We start from the raw sequence: 17,922 nt of genomic DNA, 5'->3' as shown, positions 1-17,922 counted from the left end.
CCAGGAACCAATTCACAATATAGTCGCCTCAAAAACTATTTTTTTCAATAAGTTTAAAATTTTCTTTTCATTACAGTATACATATATATATATGCTATGGTGTACATCTTTTTTTAGGTACATTATTTTACAGATTTTTATTTTTGATAGCGACTTCCAGAGGAGGAACCCTTTGGACCCTGAGGTAACCCGTTACCTTTGGTAGGTCTATTCCGATCTGCAGTTGGTCTAGGATCTCTATTATGGGATATGTTTGAAGAAGGTACATTTCTATTAAATCTTGAACGATCACCAGAGTTATCTCTTGGAGGTCTATAATCCTGTTGAGGTCTTCTATATTGAGAACTATCACGAGGTACCTCTTTCTTAAATCTCTTCATATTTCTTTCTTCCATTGTAGATGATAGTTCATGCTTTCTTGGAACTTCTTTACCAAAAGTTCTCATTTGCCGAGGGGCAATCGAGTTCGGATTCTTAGTCGAAGGTTTAGTTGGGAGATGTTGTGGTTGCACTGCGGCTGTTGGTTTAGATGGTCCGGATGGAGTGCTTCCAAAAACTGGGGCTGCAGGGATCTTCGACTTATCAAACCCTTTCACATCACTAGATGGTTTTGTAAGTTTAGTCTGTTCATTTATTCCCTGTCTAGCCGTTCTTGAAAACACCCTAGTTGGGCTTCTGGATGGACGAATATCAGAGAAATTGTTTTTATGGGATGATTTGGGTTGTTCTCTTCCAGTCGCCGAAGCTCTGTTTTCGTACCTATTATCTAAATTATATCTGCTGACTCTATTTGATTTTTCGTCTCCTGTGGTTTCTGCGTATATGTCACTGACGGTCGCATTTCTTTGTTCCGGAATGTGCTGGCAAACTTTTGATAGGTAATCAAATTTATCATCTACATCTCTACCGTGGTTCGTGGGTAATACGGACTTGAAATAATCTAAAAATATTTCAAACATCGCATGTCGGAATTCTCTTATTGGAATAGTCATCCTCAACAACTTCTTTGCGTCATCCTTCTCATGGCCATCTTCAAGCATATCGATTGCATTTACGACCTCGCCCTTAACTAATGAACGTGCGATTCGATCAATAAGTGTCAAAACTTTACCGTTAGGCAACTCACTACGTTTCATAGTGGAATATTTGTTCTTGGATTCTTCATCAGCTGGAACCGAGTTTTCTGCCACCCTTTTCTGCGATTCTTCCCTTCGTTTCTTATTAAATTCAAGTTTTTTCCTTAACTCAGTTTCTTTTTTCTCGTTTTGTAATAAAGTATGGTAGGCTTTGATTTCTTCAATTTCAGCATCATGCAGTTCTTTAGCTTTCCTTTCCAATTCGTCGAACTTATAGACATCTTCTTCCTTAACAAGGTGTTTCCTTAAACGAGCTTTCAGATGGCCTAGTAGTGCATTGGTTGGTAATATGATATCTTCTCTCTCTTCGCTGACCAAATTAGCTTCTAAAATTTTACTGACTAATCCAATATGTGAATCGATAACTGGGAAAACATTCGAAGCAAGTCTCATAAATTCAATACCATTTCTAATGGACATGTAATTCTTTTCCATTAATAATTGCACAATTTGGTCGGTCAATGAACAGTACCAAGTAAAAATCTGCTGGCATTCTTCATTTGTATATTGTGATTGTTTTCTGTTAGACTCCAGTGATTCTAATAGATTCATGAAAAATATACCTAAATTACTTGCTTCTGAAGTAGTACAACTGAACAATAAAGTTGGTAATATTTTTGAATTAAATAATATGCCATATATCTCAAACATATTCTGTGTATCAAATACTTGTAATATGAAATAAGAGGAGTATAGTGCATCCGAAGGTGAGAAAATCGCACGTGGTATTATGCAAAATTGCAAAAATGTTCTTATTTCCCCTTCGGAAAAACGTTCATATCCAGCTGTTTTTGTACCTTCAAACATTTGCTTCGTCTTGTTGAATGTTCTTTGATGCGAGATACAATTAATTAATAGCTCTTTTATATGGTTAGACAATATATGCTTTCTTCTTGCAAATGTACACTTCAATTTTTCTGTTTCTAGATCTTCTTTCAGTTCATCATAAAGTGTTTTATCGAAACGAATATCATAGAGTGATAACTTCCAAAAAGTAATAAAGAAGTCCTTTGGGAACTCTAATAGGTTTGGTCCCACGTATTGGGCATCCATTAAAACTTTATCATTATGATCTGTTTTTTCCTTTAGTTCTGTAAATTGGGGTTCATCTTCCGTTCCTTTGAACTCCTCCAATTTTCTTGATTGATTTTCAAAGTAATCTCTCCAAATATGGAATGCCCATGATGTTGGGAAATGATATTCATTGATTAAAGTATTGAAACCGATAACATTTTCCTCAAAAGCAGCTTCGTTGTTCTTATAACAGAACTTAACCAATTCGATGAAAGACCATAAGAGAGTATTCATTTCGTCACATCTTGATGACAGAATTTTATAATGGAAATCTTGTGTATTAGCAGCTAAATTCAACTTGAACAATAATAATATAATTTCTGATATGGCATTTTGCCTTGCAAAATATGAGACTAAATTAGAAGCCAATGGAAAATTATCATCCCTAAAATCGAAGATAATTTTTCTAGCTGCACGCTTTAATTGACTTCCAGAGTTTAGCATAATTAAACATTTGGAATTAATGTTATTCTGATCTCTAATACCACTTACTGTAATAATCAATTCTTTTAATGCAGTTACTGCAATGATATTACCGTTATGAAGCGTTTTTGTAATATAAGTGATTATATTTGTGATATCCATATTTGGAGAATTCTTAGCAAGACCAGCAATGAATGTAGCCAATCTCGAGACCCATGTAGCTTGATTAACACCATCAAACTGAACAGCCGGTCTAGTCAATGTTAAACGTGATAAAATAACGTATTGAAGAACATCATATGCAAAATCATTGAATAATTTAGTGGTTATAATAATTAATTCAGCAACTTTATCATAATTTTCAATTTGTTTAACAATTGGCACTAATGTTGCCAATGGATTTGTTGAAATAAGTTTAGAGAATTCTCTTGCTTCTTGATCGATGGTATCAGTACTTAAGATTTTCAATTTCACCTTAGCCTCTCTTTCTGCCTTATTAAAATTCACTTTTATTATCAACGAGTCTTGAGACAATTTGGTCATCATTTCATTATACATAAAATATCTTCTTTCAAATGGGAAAAATTTCATTATGGAATAAATTTCAGTAGTTACCATAGGGTTCGACTCTAAGACAGGTATCGTGGGGAAAATAAATGTTCTTACATAATCGACCCATTTCTCAATGGTTTCAGTAGATTCTTTATTTTCATAAATATCAAATATACCTATACGGCATAATTTAGTAATTAAAGTAGGACCTTTGGCCAATGACGGACCTAATAACGAGTATAATTCATGAGATATTTTGAAAAATTCTTCCATGCTATTAACTTGTTTTAGATTCTGGCTCCATTCTGGATAATAAAATTGGAAAGATGTATTTAATTCAAATGGACAGAATGGATCATGAACTTTTAATTCTGTGTATAATTTTGGTTTGACAGATAAAATTTCATTCTCTACTGCTATTAAAGAGGATGCAGTGGATAATGCATTATCCCTATTTATACTGCGAGAAAATTGAGTTTTTTCATACATGGGTTCAATTATATATTCGAAAATCCTGACCAATAATTTTGGAATTTCATCATCTATTAGTTTTACTCTTGGATACTTCTGTAAAATGAAAATACTCTCTTCAAGACAGCCATGAGTTAATAATCTTTTCAATAATTTGATTTTCCCACTGTTTAACATTCGTAATCTTATATTTTCTTTTTCTTTCTCAAGTTTCTCCTCTTTGTCGGTTTCTTCCACAGCAACTTCAATTCCTTCTTCTTTCTGAACATTTCTTGATCTCTTATCAGAGGAATAATTATCATCATCGTCCATGGTCAAAGCCGCAGCCATTGCTAATGGATTTTCAATACCTTTCATTGATGCTAATTCTAAATTATTTTCAAAATCATCTAAAAATGATTCCAAATCTTCTATTTCAGGAACTAAATTATGCCATAATGTTAAAAACTCTATGAATCCATTCTTGATTAAAAGACAACATAAATCGATATAATTATCAACAAATTCTGTTTGGTGATTATTAGACCTTTGTATATCTTCTTCTTCTTCTTCTTGGTTTGTAAATTCTTCGTTTGAATTTGTTACACTATTGTTTTTATTCAAATAAAATGCAACAATGTTGGCTGCTACTATGTTTTCCACATCACTTTTAGGCCAGAAGTCTGATCTTTTCAAGAATTCAATAATAAATCTATAATGATTAGTTAGATATTCATTTGAAACAATCAAGAATAAATCCAACGATCTTAATGAATCCAGCGAGAATTTCCCAATAATCATGTACATTTGATCTAAATAATAATCAATTTTAATGAAGTTATCACTATCTGAGTATGCCATAAAGAAAAGAACAGCCAATTCAGAATAGCCTACGGAGTTTTCAAAAAATAAATTAAATTTCTTCAATTCATATTTGGATTTCTTTAGTAGGTGCCTTAATAATGCAGTTTGATTTTTCGATATTAGTTTGGATGATAACCAACTGAATTTGAAAATTTCATCTTGGATCATTGGAATTGATTTTAATAATATCAGTAAATCAGTGGTACCTGTGTTTGAAATTGTTGGGATACTAGATGAGACAGCAATGAATAATTTGCCCACCATAGATGAATAATTAGTCCTTGAACCTGGCGATTTCGTAAGACATAGTTCATTTATTGTTTTAGCAATTTTCTGGAGTGGTAGGGTTACCTTATTTGTTATATTCTGAAGGATTATTTCAAATAATTCTTGGAAGAATTTCTTCAACCAATCTTCCTTTTCATCATCTGTTTGTAAATTGGAAAATTTTGAGCATAGATCGGCGTGAGTAGTTTCCCAATTTTGTATGTTATTTGTTGCGAAGGTCTCAGTTACAGGGAGTAAACTGTTTGAACTGTTGAAGTGATCTTTCGCCAAAGTATTTAATCTTGTGATAAAAGATACGGGATCTGTCGATGCCATAATTATAACCTTTAGAATATCGTTCCGTCTGCTACTTTATCGTTAATAAATACAGGTAAGAGTAGTTCAAAAAGGCAACAGTTACAATAGATTTAAGTTCCAATTAAAGACTAGCGATCTAGATAGATGAATCTTTCTTAGTCTGGACATTCTTATATCTTGAACAACGAGTTCATTCATTCATTCACTCTAATAAACTAATTGTTAAATATCTATTTTCTATTGAAATTTTGAATATTTAGGGCATATAATAGGGCTTCCAAATTTAGTTTTACTTAACCCTAATATTTGTTTTGAATTTCCCAACCCTGAGCATGAATGAAGGTTTAAAATCAAGTTTGGATAATACTGAGTATTTCTATATTAATAAACTTGATGATACAAAAGTTATTGTAAATATACTTCCAATGACAGTAACTAAAACAGAATTACCATAGTTTTTTTATTACAATGGTATGTGCAACCTATATTATTAGAGATGCTTTTTTACAATAACCTGGGCATAAAAAATAAAATACTAACATGAATAATGAAACAGAAATAGCATTTCTTTGCTATTTTTTGGTAAATAATATCAATAGTCAGACAAGCAAAGAGAACAACAGCAATATCGAACGTTGAAGCAAAAATATGTTGGATTAGGTGACGAGAACACTACTAAAGATGAATGGTTGACGAACGTGCAACGAGATACTTATAATTCCTTACAAGGACATGCAGCATTATTAGAATACATTACTTTGGGTCAAGAAGATCGTGTACGAACGAAAGCAGGTATGAGAGTGGAATTGATTAAGAAGATGGCTAGTATAGTGGATACTAATGATGAACTAAGGTTCAATAATGATGAAAGCGGTAATGATGACGAACCTGCAAACAAGAAGAGTAAATCCTGAGAAAGTTCACCATCATATAACTTTGATGGAAAAACTGAAGGGTTTGAATAGTTCAGGTGCTATAGTCGTAAAAACTACTGTTTCAACTTATTGAACTTTTTATATCTGCATATATAATAGGGACCCTTGATGCATATGGGCGATTCTGTGTAACAGCAAAGAATATATCATTTCAAGAAGAAAAGCAATATTTTACATAGAGATAAATGCAAAATAATAAACGAAGGGGTATACACATACGCACAGTAATAGAATAATCCATGCAAAAAATTAATAAGCTAAAGTATTTGATGGGTCTGCAGCGATCAAAACACTAATTTCTCTTCCATCGACTGTTGCTTTATGGAAATGGTCACGAACTCTCTCCAATTCAATTAAAGTGTTATTTGCCAACCAAATATTAGCAATGGAAGAACCATTTGGTAAATCTCTAACTCTAATCTTGGCAACTTCAGTCTCAACTAAAGTTTGTAAAATTTTCTTTAAACTTTCTTGATCAACACCTAGAGTCAAGTTATGGAATACTAATATTTTATCTGAATCTGCGGGTACATCTGTAGATAATACTAATTGATTCTCATTAATTCTACTCGTAAGAGTTTGTTTGAATATCATTTTCCTATTACCGTGGTTCGATGTGTCTCTCTTCGAAATCATATTGCCTTTACTATTTTTATTTGGTAATCTATCCTGTCGCTTATGATACAAGCTATCTTGTTTCCTTGAATATGAATAGGCATCGTTTTTTCTTTCATTAAGGTATTTAGAGCGTAATTCTTGCTTTCGTTTACTTAAGGAGGTTGGACTGGCAAGAACTAATTTCCCATTCCTAACCACTAGACCAATATTGCTAGAAGCAGCATCATCATCATCATCATCATTAGCATTTTCATTTTCATCATTGAATTTCATTGATTTTCTATTATTACTATTATTCCTATTACGTTTCCAATATCTTTGATTCCGCCTATTTCCTACTTCTTGTAAATCAATTTCGAGTTGTTCCTTTTTTACTTTGGGAAAATACCTCCACATAGACAAAGGGAAGATGATTTTTTCGGTTACTATTATTATTATTTGTTGTAATAGGCACCGGAGGTGCAGGAATAGATACATTTATTGGATAGGAAGGAAAGGAAACAGATGTACTATTCTCATTATTAGTACCCGACACTTGGCCGTATCTTCTACTACCGTACCTACCTATTATCTTATCAGTGTCATCATTAGTAAGATCAATTATGCCGGAAGGATATTGTGGTTCAGAATCTTGATTCCAAACGCTTTCTCGAGGTTCATCATTTTCAGTTTGAGTTTGAATTTGTTGATCAATCCAGGAGTCACCTTAATCCCAGGCATCTTGAAATTGCTGTTCTGGATCTATTATTATTGTGCTGATTTTAGAACCGGCTCCAGATCCATTTGCTTCGTTACGGTTCCTGTGGTCGGTTTGTTTTGATTTTGTTTATTCTTTCTCCAAACAGTTTTCTGCATTCTTTTTTTGTTTTCGAATATATATTAAATTTGAAGTAGAGTAAGGTTCATTTGCTCTAACAATAGGAGCTGCAGTGGGGAGCATAATGTTTGCTAATATATACAAAAGTACAGTGAACTGTATTTTGTCATATCTCGTCAAACGTACGTATGTAGCAATCAACAATTGTATTACGGACGGACACACAGACAGAGAGAGTATTTCTACGTTTTCCATTTATCGAAATCGAAGAAAGAAAAATTGAGATTTGCGAAAAAATCGCGTCGCAGTCGCGTCGCTGTCGCTGTCGCGTTAAAAAAAAAAAAAAAAAAAAATTAATTTGCTGACGCGTTTGAAAGTCGGGGTAACGGCAAGGTGGCTATGTCTGACAGCTTGTTACCCCTAGGGCAACAACATAGTCATACCCCCATAAAAACCTAACAGAACACATATACAAAAAACCCTTAGGGTTAGGCTATCGCTCATGAATTTGCAAAATCCCTATTTTCTGGGATTCCACTCTACAAACAAACAAACATGTGGAACTTTATTTAATACACTAACATATATCTGTATACGTACATCAACTTAAGACTGAGCTGCATTGATAAGAAAACAGAATCCGAAAAGCAAACAACCATAGATACATTCAAAAAAAATGGTCGACACTACTCTTAATGCAAAATTCTCCATGCAAGGTTACAATCTTGTTAAGTTATTGAAAAGACTGGAAGACGCTACTTCAAGATTAGAAGACGTCACCATCTACCAAGAAGGTTACATTCAATCTAAGATCCAAAAGGCCTCAGCCGCTGCTGGTACCTCTGCACAAGCTTCCATTGCCTCTGACAAGGATTCCAAGATTGCATCTGCTTCTAATACCAAGCAACCACCAAAACCAGAAGACTTCACCGAAGCAATTGAACTTAAAAAGGACCAACCAAAATCTGTCATTGAGTTCAAAAATTTTATCAAGAACTCGGTGGATCCAATCTTAGAACTCTCGAAAGATATAGATCCAACAGTTACAGATTCTATGAAATTGATCTCACTTGCATTCGATTCCCAATTAAGATTAATCAAGATTTCAACTGTCTCAAAGAAACCAGATTACACTTCTACTGACTTCACAAATACCTTGAAACCAATCAATGACGCTATAATGAAAATTAATGAATTGAAAGATACTCATAGACAAAGTAAATATTTCTCTTATTTGAATGCTATCACAGAAGGTGCTCCATTATTCTCTTGGATCGCCGTTACCACTCCATTATCTCTTTTGACAGATTTTAAAGATGCTGCTCAATTTTGGACTAATAGAGTATTAAAGGAATTTAAAGATTCTGATCCAAACTCTGTAGTATGGGTTAAATTATTCTTACAAATGTTCGATGATTTGAAAACTTACGTTAAGGAATACCAAACTAATGGATTGGATTGGAATAATGCAACCGGTATGGAATTTTTAGCTGCCGTGAAACAAGAATTATCTACCTCTACCTCTACCTCTACCTCTACCTCTACCTCTGCCCCTGCCCCTGCACCAAGTGCCGGTGGTCCACCACCTCCTCCACCTCCACCACCTGCATCTATTTACGAAATTAAATCAACCTCTGAACCTGCCTCTGCACAAGAACAAGGTATTGGAGCTGTATTTGCTGAATTGAATCAAGGTGAAAATATTACAAAGGGTTTAAAGAAAGTGGACAAATCTCAACAAACTCATAAAAACCCACAATTACGTGCCTCATCAACTGTCCCCGCTATATCCTCTTCAGACTCTAATTCCTCGTTTGATACACCACCAAGAATCCCAAAGAAACCAAGTACCTTAAAAACAAAAAAACCTGCAAGAAAGGAATTATCAGGCAACAAATGGTTTGTAGAAAACTATGAGAAATCAGACCTGAAAGATACAAACGAACCAATAATCATCGAAGGTAACAAAGATGAATCTATCTTCATCGGCAAATGTTCAGACATCATGATTCAAATTAAGGGTAAAGTCAACGCAATTACATTCAATGAAACAATTAATTGTTCATTAGTCCTTGATTCATGTATCTCCGGTCTTGATATTATTAAATCCAACAAATTTGGTATTCAAGTAATCGAATCATTACCACAAATTTCAATTGATAAATCTGAAGGGGGGAACATTTATCTATCCAAAGATTCATTGAATACAGAGGTTTACACTTCTTGTTCAACTACTATTAATGTCAATTTGCCCGTAGGTGAAGATGATGATTTCGTAGAATTCCCTATCCCTGAACAATTAAAACATACTTTTGATAAGGGTAAATTAGAATCCACTGTTTTTGAACATGCAGGTTAGACCGTTCCCAGTCATAGCATTAGCATGGCATTGCACCGTCATATAGTATTATATACTCTGTCTTCGTTTATACAACCATTTAATAAAAAAAAAAATTTTTAAAAATAAAGAAAAGCATTAAGTCAATCATGTTATTATTTATTTACAAGTTTGATAAAATATATACCTCCTCTTATTTACCATTCCTAACATAATACATATAAGCTCTTTCATGAACTGGTAAATCAAATAGAGAAATAACTTCTGAATGACCAGGGCGTGCCACAGGATCCCTCAAATATACAGCATGACAAGTCTTAAAAGACACCTCTAAATGATGTGGTAAGATGGAAAATGGTGCCAAGAATGGTCTTGGTTTCCATGGTGTAAAATATGGTTTAGTGGGATCTTGGCGACCAAAAAAATAATTACGTTGCCATGGTAAATTTATTATCTTGCGGCTTTCCTTCTCTCCCTTTTCTCGTATCTCAGAAACATTCAATGGTAAGTGACTGATTAACCTGTTTGTCCAGTTGGCATGGAAGGGGATCCCCGTGGCTTCATTATTTGCTGCTTTGTTTGTTCTATAAAATTGAGATATGGAGGTTTGATATTTCTTTGCAATCGTTGAGAGGTCTGTAATACCTTGCCTTATAGATTTTTTAGCTTTGTCAGACAAATTCTCCTTGAATTCCTTAGGTTGACTTACCAATTGAGAAGAAAGTTGTTGCAATTCTTTCAAAGATCTATTCTTTAATGTAGCATGGTCTAATTTATCGGAATTTAAAAACTCTTGATAGCATTTATACACTTCTTGCACTAAAAGTGGATCCTTGTCTACAATTTTTTCAAAAGATTTAGCAGATAACATTTTGTCACCTTCCTTGGCTTGAATTTCCAATATCTTAGTCAAAAGCTTTTCCGGTGTAGAATTTTGTAACTCAATACGTTGTTCAATTTCCAAATTCTTATTATACATTTCCAAAAATTCCAAATATTTCATCTTCTTTGAGTTAGATTCATCCAACCCTTGATATTTCTTGATCTTGGCTTCCCAAACAGATCTTGGATTCTCCTTGGCTTCTTTCACATATTTATTCCACAACACAATTTGTTTCTTATCAACTCTCAAAGCTTCTTCAAAACTTGGCTTCTTAGCACCCATAGCTTGTAAAACTTTACTAGAATGAACACTAAACGTATCTCCAGGTTTCAAAGTGAACCCAGGATGTTTAATCTTAATACCATTAACACGTACATTCCCATGTAAGATGAACTGTCTTGCTTGTCTTACTGATGATGCAAACATGGCTCTAAAAATGGCAAAATCCAATCTTTTCTCGAGAACCGCATATGTCTGCATCAAGAAAGGTGTAGGTTCAATTTGGTTTTTCGAGGAAGTGGAGGTTCGTAATGAAGCATCTAATTGAGCCACTGATTTCAATTTGGGATTGAAAAACATTTGCCAACGCGATTCAGTAATATGTTCACCATGGTATGCTCTAGTTTCTTGTTTCGCAGACCATTTTTGTTGATATAATGTCTTGGATTTAAAATCAATTCTTCCCTTCTTGTAAAGATTGAAAAGGTTATATTTGTTGAAAGAAGCACGGATACGGCCCCTACTTAAAGACTTCAATAGAGTTGCCTTTCTAGGCATTGTCAAAAAAAAGATCGGAAAAACAAGTGATTTAAAGGACTTCTCGATATCCACTTCTTGGGAATCAATCAATAAACAGGTATGACCTATTTTGAATGATGTTTCTCGTACGTACGTAGTTCCTTTATTTAGTCTAAATATTTAAATATCAATTATTGCAATCCGGTAAGTTCAAGTATTATTAACCCGAATTAGCCCTTCTAATGTTAACCCTAATACAGGACTTAGGGTTTGGGATTTTCTTGAAAAATTAAAAATTGTTTGTTTACATTTCAAAAGTATAAGCTTGAATTCTTTAGACTACAGTAATTCATTAAGACTTCATAGTTGGCGCCAACAAACAGCTAACAGCTATAGGAGGATCATTCAAAAAAAGTGCAATACGTGTGTGAAACATATCGACAATAATTGGTCTTTTTTCGCTTTCGTTTGCTTTCCTCCATTTTTTCAGAGGACATTATTACGATATATCTTCTTTGCTACACTGATACCTTTACTACTGATCAAATAGACAATACCAATCAAGTAAAATCCGGGGAACAAATGGCAATCGATTGGACAATCGTGGACGAAATACGTCTTTTTAGATGGGTAGCTCAATTCAAACCCGCAGGGATACATAAACATTTTCACATGTTATGTATTGTTGAACGAATGAATCATCCTGATAAATATCCCATGATATTATTACAAAAGGAGGTAGTCAAACCTGGGAAAATATTTACCGCTAAAGATATTTGGGATCGATTGAATCGTTATTACGATTTTGATGAAGCAGATAAGTTAGAAAATGAAGTTCCTGCCATGGAAGATGATACTACGAAGGATAATATTACAAAACATGATAATAATCATGCGGATCAAGAAAATAAAATACCGAAAGATGAAAATAATAATAATAATCATAATAGTAATATCGAGGAAGAATATGATTTTGATGATAGTTATCAAGAAGAAGAAATGACTTTATTGAAATTGAAATATAAACTATTAACCCAAAAAAGAGATTTTGCATTACCTTGGGCTGAATATGGTGAGCTCATATTATCCAATGCTAAGAATGGAGCACCATCAGAAGAGGAAGAAGAGTCAAAAGATGTTAAACAGAAAGATATAGAGGAAAATAAAGTAGATATGAAACAAGAAACAAAGAAAATTGAGAAGGAGCTAGAGACTGTAGGGAAACCAGAGCCATCATCAGAGGAATTGACACCGTCCCAAACTGAAGGAACTAATATTGAGATAAAATCGACAAGTTCGAATGAATCACCAAGCAATTCACTTGGTGTTTCAAAACAAGATACTAAAAGGACGGGACCACGTATACGAAAATCTGTCCGAATTAAACCATCTCATCCATCCGTCCCAGTTGAGAATCATAATAATGTAAAAGACACTACTGCATTGAAGAATGAAGTAGAAGTCAAAGCAGGAAGTGAATCCAAACTAGAAGCTAAATCAGAAGCTCATACTCATGCCGAAAAGAACGAAATTTTACCACATATAACACTTGATGAAACAGACGCAGTAAATAACCCAGTCAATGCAAATGTAGAACTGGAAATAGACAAAAAAGAACTGGAACTAGTGTCGAATGAACAAAAACTTACTATAGAAGAGAAACAAGCCGCGGAAGTACATGATGCTGCAGAGGAGCCCAAGCTAATTACTAAAGATAAAGAAGAGTTAAAAGAAGAGAGGGAAACGAATGTGGAGAAAGTTGCAAAAGAAACTCCTATAGAAGGGGAAAGTACACAAGCAAGTGAGACCACAGGAAAAGAAGCAAATGAGGCCACAGGAAAAGAAACCAGAGAGACAGAGACAGAGGCGGAAGACACTGGTGGGACGCCCAAACAACCAAGAGAACATTCCAAAGAAGAAGAAGAAAAGAAGGGAACTATCGAGGAACCCCTCAAGGAGCACGAAAAGGAAATGGTAAATACAGAAGTTACTGATGAATTCAAAACTGGAGTCGACAAGGAACGGAAAGAAACACCAGATCTGGAAAAATCCATTGAACCTACTCCTGTAAACGAAAATGGCACTGGTGAGGGTGTTTCGTCACCAAAAGAAGAACCAAAAAGTGATGCTAAAGCTACACTTCCTGAAGCTGAGGTGAAAAAGAAAGAACACAATAAAGAAGCTCAAGACGAAAAAGATGGACAAGAAGAAGCAAAAGTGGAAGAAAAACGGCCCAAGAAAAGGGGTAGAAGATCCTCCATACTACAAGATGAAGAACCTATAGGTAAAAGAACCAGACGGTCGTCTTCTCATACTGACCTAAGTACCACAACCAGTTCACCTCCAAAGAAAAGGAAGCGCAAGCCAGTACCTGAGCCTGCGACTAGGAGGGTATCCAGTAGACTACGTAATAAAAAATAGTTTTAAAAATATTCGTAAATGAGAATACACCATATATAGATTACCACAACAGGATTTTTTCAAAAAAATAACCTTGGATGCCCATAGAAATTTCAACTGCGTTTAATCAACAGTCGATATAAAATAATATGATTTTTGTTTATTATATTAGATGTTATTTATTTTTAGAAGAACAAAGAAAAAAAGAGAAAAATAGATAATATTTTTGTATGCATATTCTTTTAATGCTCTAATTAGTTAACCTTCAATAATTCGACATCAAAGATCAAAGTAGCCATTGGTGGGATTAAACCTGGGAAACCACGTTCACCGTAAGCGTAAGCACCTGGGATAGTTAATCTAGCCTTTTCACCAACTGATAATTTTGGAATACCGACATCCCAACCTTTGATGACTTGACCGACACCAATGTTACATTGGAATGGAGAACCTCTGTCCAAGGAGGAATCGAATTTTTGACCGTTTTCTAAAGTACCTGTGTAATGGATAGTGACTAAATCACCAACCTTTGGGAAAGTGACACCATCACCTGGACTTAATCTATCGATTTTAACGTTACCTTCAATAACTTCAGACATTATTTTTTTTTGCTGATTTGATTTCTTTTGATTGATTAAATTGAATTGTATCCTTTTACTTTGAGACTAGGTCTTACAAAATATTCAGGGAGAAGACATCTTTTTGTAAGAGGTGTCTCCAATAGTGTGTTTTTTCCTTTTCCAACCGACGTAAAAATTGCTATGAAAAATTCTTTGCGTCTCGAAGGAAGATTGATGTTCCGTGCATTAAACGTAAACGTAAAACACGCCTCAGAGGAGCGAATAAATAAATCAACATAGAAGGAGCATACCAAGCTATTGAAAGAAATATTATATTAGATTACTTATGTTTGTATGACGTTGTTTTTATCGTAATTCTAATGAATGAATAAATTTATATGAGAGATAGATTAAGCAAGAGAATGTATATCAATTATATAACAATTTAATTCTTGAATGTAGCAACTAATTTTTCACCAGAATTTCTATCATGTTTAATATCATCAGTCAATTGAATGGCACCTTCTAAACCATTCTTATAAACCTTAATTGGGATATGATGAATTTCACCGTTGTTTAATTTTGGATTGATGAATCTAATGAAATCGATGGCAGCTTGTCTATATTCTGGAGAAGCTGGAAGAGTCATTGAACCGAACGGAACTGCGTTACCACCAGCCATATATAATAAAGTACCTTCAATCTTAACGTTTGGTCTTCTATCTTCTTCTTTGATATCTTTTTCAGTTAATGTAACTAATTGCAAGACCGTAGCAGGAGCATCCTTAGCGGCACATTTGTAAGTTTGTTGGATAGTAGTTGGGTTAGAAACACAATCCACTAATTGTTGAATATTATTATATTTCTTAGTAATTTGTTCAATGACATCTTCATCATGATAATCGAAAAGTTCATCAGCACCATAACTCTTCAAGACCTTTTCATGCTTCTTAGAAGCCACGACAATAATTTTGGAGTACCCATTCAATTTCTTAGCTAATTGAATGAACATTTGACCTACAGCGGTAGCACCACCCCAAAACAAAATTGGATAGTCATTTTGAGGTTTAGAAGCTTCCCAATCCAATTTCAAACCCAAATTATAAGTCAATGCGACACCAGCAGTAGTCAAAGAAACTGGTAAAGAGACAGCGCCTTCGAAACTTTTAACGGGTCCTTCTGGGACATTATCCAACCCTGTAACTGTCATATCCTTTGGAGCCTTATAAGCGATCTTAGAATCCATCCCTACGTATTCAGCAAACGCACCATTAGTAGGGAATCTCACAGATGAACCATGAACAAACCCATAGACAGAATCACCAATGTGGAATTCGTTGGAATCAACGTTAGGACCTAATTTGACAATCTTACCAGCGACATCACAACCAACGATGGAACCTTGTGGTCCAATTTTCCATTGGATATGTTTCCAATCGGTAGGATTACCAGCAATGGCTTCTGGTTTGACTAAGACGAAACCATCTTCTAATTCTGGTAGAGGGACGTCTGATTTGATAACGGCTTTGTCGCCTTCAATGACGACAGCTTTCATAGTTTTTGGTAAGGACATTGTGTGGGTGCGTGAGAGTACAAGTTTACTTTCAATCGGAGGATCATATAATTAATCTATATATGTAAGAGATATCCGATCCAATTATATAAGAATTATGGAATTGGGAAAGAGAATTGGTAATTTTAAGTAGATGCATAAATTATCCCCTTTTTATATACAGATTTCCCTCCCATACAGGGGATCTTGTTACGAATGATGGTATGTATACAGTACGTAAATAAGTATGTAACGGTGTATTTTCTAGATTTTTCCAAAATTTCCGGATTTTTTTACTTGCCGCGGGCCACGGGTAACGGACAGCCTCGGAGCCTGGAGCTCGGCTAAACAAGGACCAAAAATATTACAAAGCATTTACCGTTTACGTAATGTACAGGTAAGTACAGTACAGTACAGAACAGTACGCTGTACACAAATACGACGAAAGAATGAAGCTCAGAGAACTGTTGATGATGTTGTTGTTGTTGTTGTTGTTGTTGTTGTTGTTCTCCATCCAGTTCAGTTTACCTCTACTTACGTACTTATATGAAGCTATAACTCAACCCTTCCTATCAGTTTTGTTAAAGTGTATTGAATATTAAACAAGGTACATACATAAGTACTTACTTACTCTTTAATAAACTTTGTTTACTCCAATATTTTAGGTGTCAGTTGGAAGTTGGAAGCGCCATAGCGAGTGACCTTCGCCTTGAGATTACGTACTAAGAATCCTAACGAGGCAATTCTAAGTGATATAATACTAACTAATGTAACCTGTACTTAAGCACACAAAGTATCTTGACCTTCAATGATTTGATAATAACCTTAAACTCAATCATCATGGATTCTACGCTTTTCTTCTGCATTGAATATAGCATTCGCATAGATAAATTGCTAGTAACTGGAGGTGATGAGTTAAATTTTGCTAAACTTTTGTAATCTTGCGAACAATCGGCAAAAGCATTCCATATAACATAACTCAAAAAGAATGTAACAGTATCATCATTTGTCGTTTGCGTCGTCGTGTTCTTATATATTGATGGAAACAAACACAGAACAATGATACAACTGGCAGCTAATTGATTCCAATATAGCAACACATATGGAATAACAGTAAACAGAGAGTGATTGATTTATTGACATCAAGTTTGTTGATCTGACCTTTCTTGGTTGAGTTTGATTTTTAGTTTGGTCTTGAGTTTCTTGTTTTTCAATTTGACAACACCAATATTTTGTTTAACTTCCAAATTGTTTCGTACTGTTTCTATGCTCGGTTTATAATTACTCTTCGTCTTCTCTAGCTTTTTCTTCTTCTTATCGAAATTTTCCAATTTTTTTTGTAAAAACCTTTCAGTTTCCTTTTCTTTCGACAGCTTTTCTGATTCAATCTGTTTGAAAAAATTAATCTCCTCTTTATTCAACCTATTAAAACTTTCTCGTTCTTTAACTAACTTATTAAATTTACGATTCTTACTAATCGCATTGCTACGTAATTGTGCTCTCAAAGATTTCCTAGATCTAATCTTACCTTGTAATTCAAATTTCGTTTGTTCTATTTTAGCCTTTGCTTCTTGGCTTTCTAAATCTGCATTACCTTCAGAAATAAAAACTAATGGGTTCTTCTTTTTACCATTCTCGTTGGTCGTGACAGTAGTAGTACTGTTTTCTGGGACTACCGATTCTTTAGTTTCTTTATCCTCCATTATTGGTTGTCACTCTATTTTATACTCTAGTTTCCATGCAACTTCACTTGCTGAAGTAACTATGATGATCACAACCAGAGATTTTTCAACACAATAACCATTATAACAAAAGGTATTGAAGTTTGAAATATCTTACCGATGGTTCAACGGCGCTACCAGACGTTTTTGTATGGTGTTACCCTGCTTTTGTTGTTATAATGAAATTTTCATTTTCCAAATTTTTTTTTTTGTTTTACAGTTTGAAATTTTTCAGTTTTCAGTGAAAAGCTCATCTCATCGAGGAAAAACTAAACT

The 17,922-nt window shown here is 34.3% G+C and overlaps 9 protein-coding genes across 9 annotated transcripts; 3 read left to right on the top strand and 6 right to left on the bottom strand.

Moving 5' to 3' along the window:
- Positions 1–137: 137 nt before the first annotated feature.
- THO2 (Tho2p) lies at positions 138–5,102 on the bottom strand (the record flags this gene model as incomplete). The annotated part of the gene is made up of 1 exon (XM_003670816.1): positions 138–5,102. The coding sequence occupies one exon, from the start codon at positions 5,100–5,102 to the stop codon at positions 138–140; it is 4,965 nt and encodes a 1,654-aa protein (XP_003670864.1).
- Positions 5,103–5,552: 450 nt separating this feature from the next.
- On the top strand, positions 5,553–5,998 carry YSF3 (U2 snRNP complex subunit YSF3; the record flags this gene model as incomplete). Its single annotated transcript, XM_003670815.1, has 2 exons — positions 5,553–5,555; positions 5,684–5,998. The coding sequence occupies 2 exons, from the start codon at positions 5,553–5,555 to the stop codon at positions 5,996–5,998; spliced, it is 318 nt and encodes a 105-aa protein (XP_003670863.1).
- A 270-nt stretch (positions 5,999–6,268) lies between these two features.
- Positions 6,269–7,114, bottom strand: NDAI0F03010 (uncharacterized protein; the record flags this gene model as incomplete). Its single annotated transcript, XM_003670814.1, has 1 exon — positions 6,269–7,114. The coding sequence occupies one exon, from the start codon at positions 7,112–7,114 to the stop codon at positions 6,269–6,271; it is 846 nt and encodes a 281-aa protein (XP_003670862.1).
- A 1,016-nt stretch (positions 7,115–8,130) lies between these two features.
- On the top strand, positions 8,131–9,813 carry SRV2 (adenylate cyclase-binding protein; the record flags this gene model as incomplete). Its single annotated transcript, XM_003670813.1, has 1 exon — positions 8,131–9,813. One exon carries the CDS (start codon positions 8,131–8,133, stop codon positions 9,811–9,813), a length of 1,683 nt encoding a protein of 560 aa, XP_003670861.1.
- Positions 9,814–9,985: 172 nt separating this feature from the next.
- NAM9 (mitochondrial 37S ribosomal protein uS4m) lies at positions 9,986–11,452 on the bottom strand (the record flags this gene model as incomplete). The annotated part of the gene is made up of 1 exon (XM_003670812.1): positions 9,986–11,452. One exon carries the CDS (start codon positions 11,450–11,452, stop codon positions 9,986–9,988), a length of 1,467 nt encoding a protein of 488 aa, XP_003670860.1.
- Positions 11,453–11,995: 543 nt separating this feature from the next.
- On the top strand, positions 11,996–13,834 carry EAF7 (Eaf7p; the record flags this gene model as incomplete). Its single annotated transcript, XM_003670811.1, has 1 exon — positions 11,996–13,834. One exon carries the CDS (start codon positions 11,996–11,998, stop codon positions 13,832–13,834), a length of 1,839 nt encoding a protein of 612 aa, XP_003670859.1.
- A 233-nt stretch (positions 13,835–14,067) lies between these two features.
- On the bottom strand, positions 14,068–14,412 carry FPR1 (peptidylprolyl isomerase FPR1; the record flags this gene model as incomplete). The annotated part of the gene is made up of 1 exon (XM_003670810.1): positions 14,068–14,412. One exon carries the CDS (start codon positions 14,410–14,412, stop codon positions 14,068–14,070), a length of 345 nt encoding a protein of 114 aa, XP_003670858.1.
- Positions 14,413–14,818: 406 nt separating this feature from the next.
- On the bottom strand, positions 14,819–15,946 carry NDAI0F02960 (uncharacterized protein; the record flags this gene model as incomplete). The annotated part of the gene is made up of 1 exon (XM_003670809.1): positions 14,819–15,946. The coding sequence occupies one exon, from the start codon at positions 15,944–15,946 to the stop codon at positions 14,819–14,821; it is 1,128 nt and encodes a 375-aa protein (XP_003670857.1).
- A 1,121-nt stretch (positions 15,947–17,067) lies between these two features.
- Positions 17,068–17,628, bottom strand: FYV6 (Fyv6p; the record flags this gene model as incomplete). The annotated part of the gene is made up of 1 exon (XM_003670808.1): positions 17,068–17,628. One exon carries the CDS (start codon positions 17,626–17,628, stop codon positions 17,068–17,070), a length of 561 nt encoding a protein of 186 aa, XP_003670856.1.
- Positions 17,629–17,922: the final 294 nt, after the last annotated feature.

This window comes from Naumovozyma dairenensis, chromosome 6 (assembly GCF_000227115.2).
Source record: "Naumovozyma dairenensis CBS 421 chromosome 6, complete genome".
Classification (NCBI taxonomy): domain Eukaryota; kingdom Fungi; phylum Ascomycota; class Saccharomycetes; order Saccharomycetales; family Saccharomycetaceae; genus Naumovozyma; species Naumovozyma dairenensis.
This window is presented reverse-complemented; position numbering and strand designations above follow the sequence as displayed.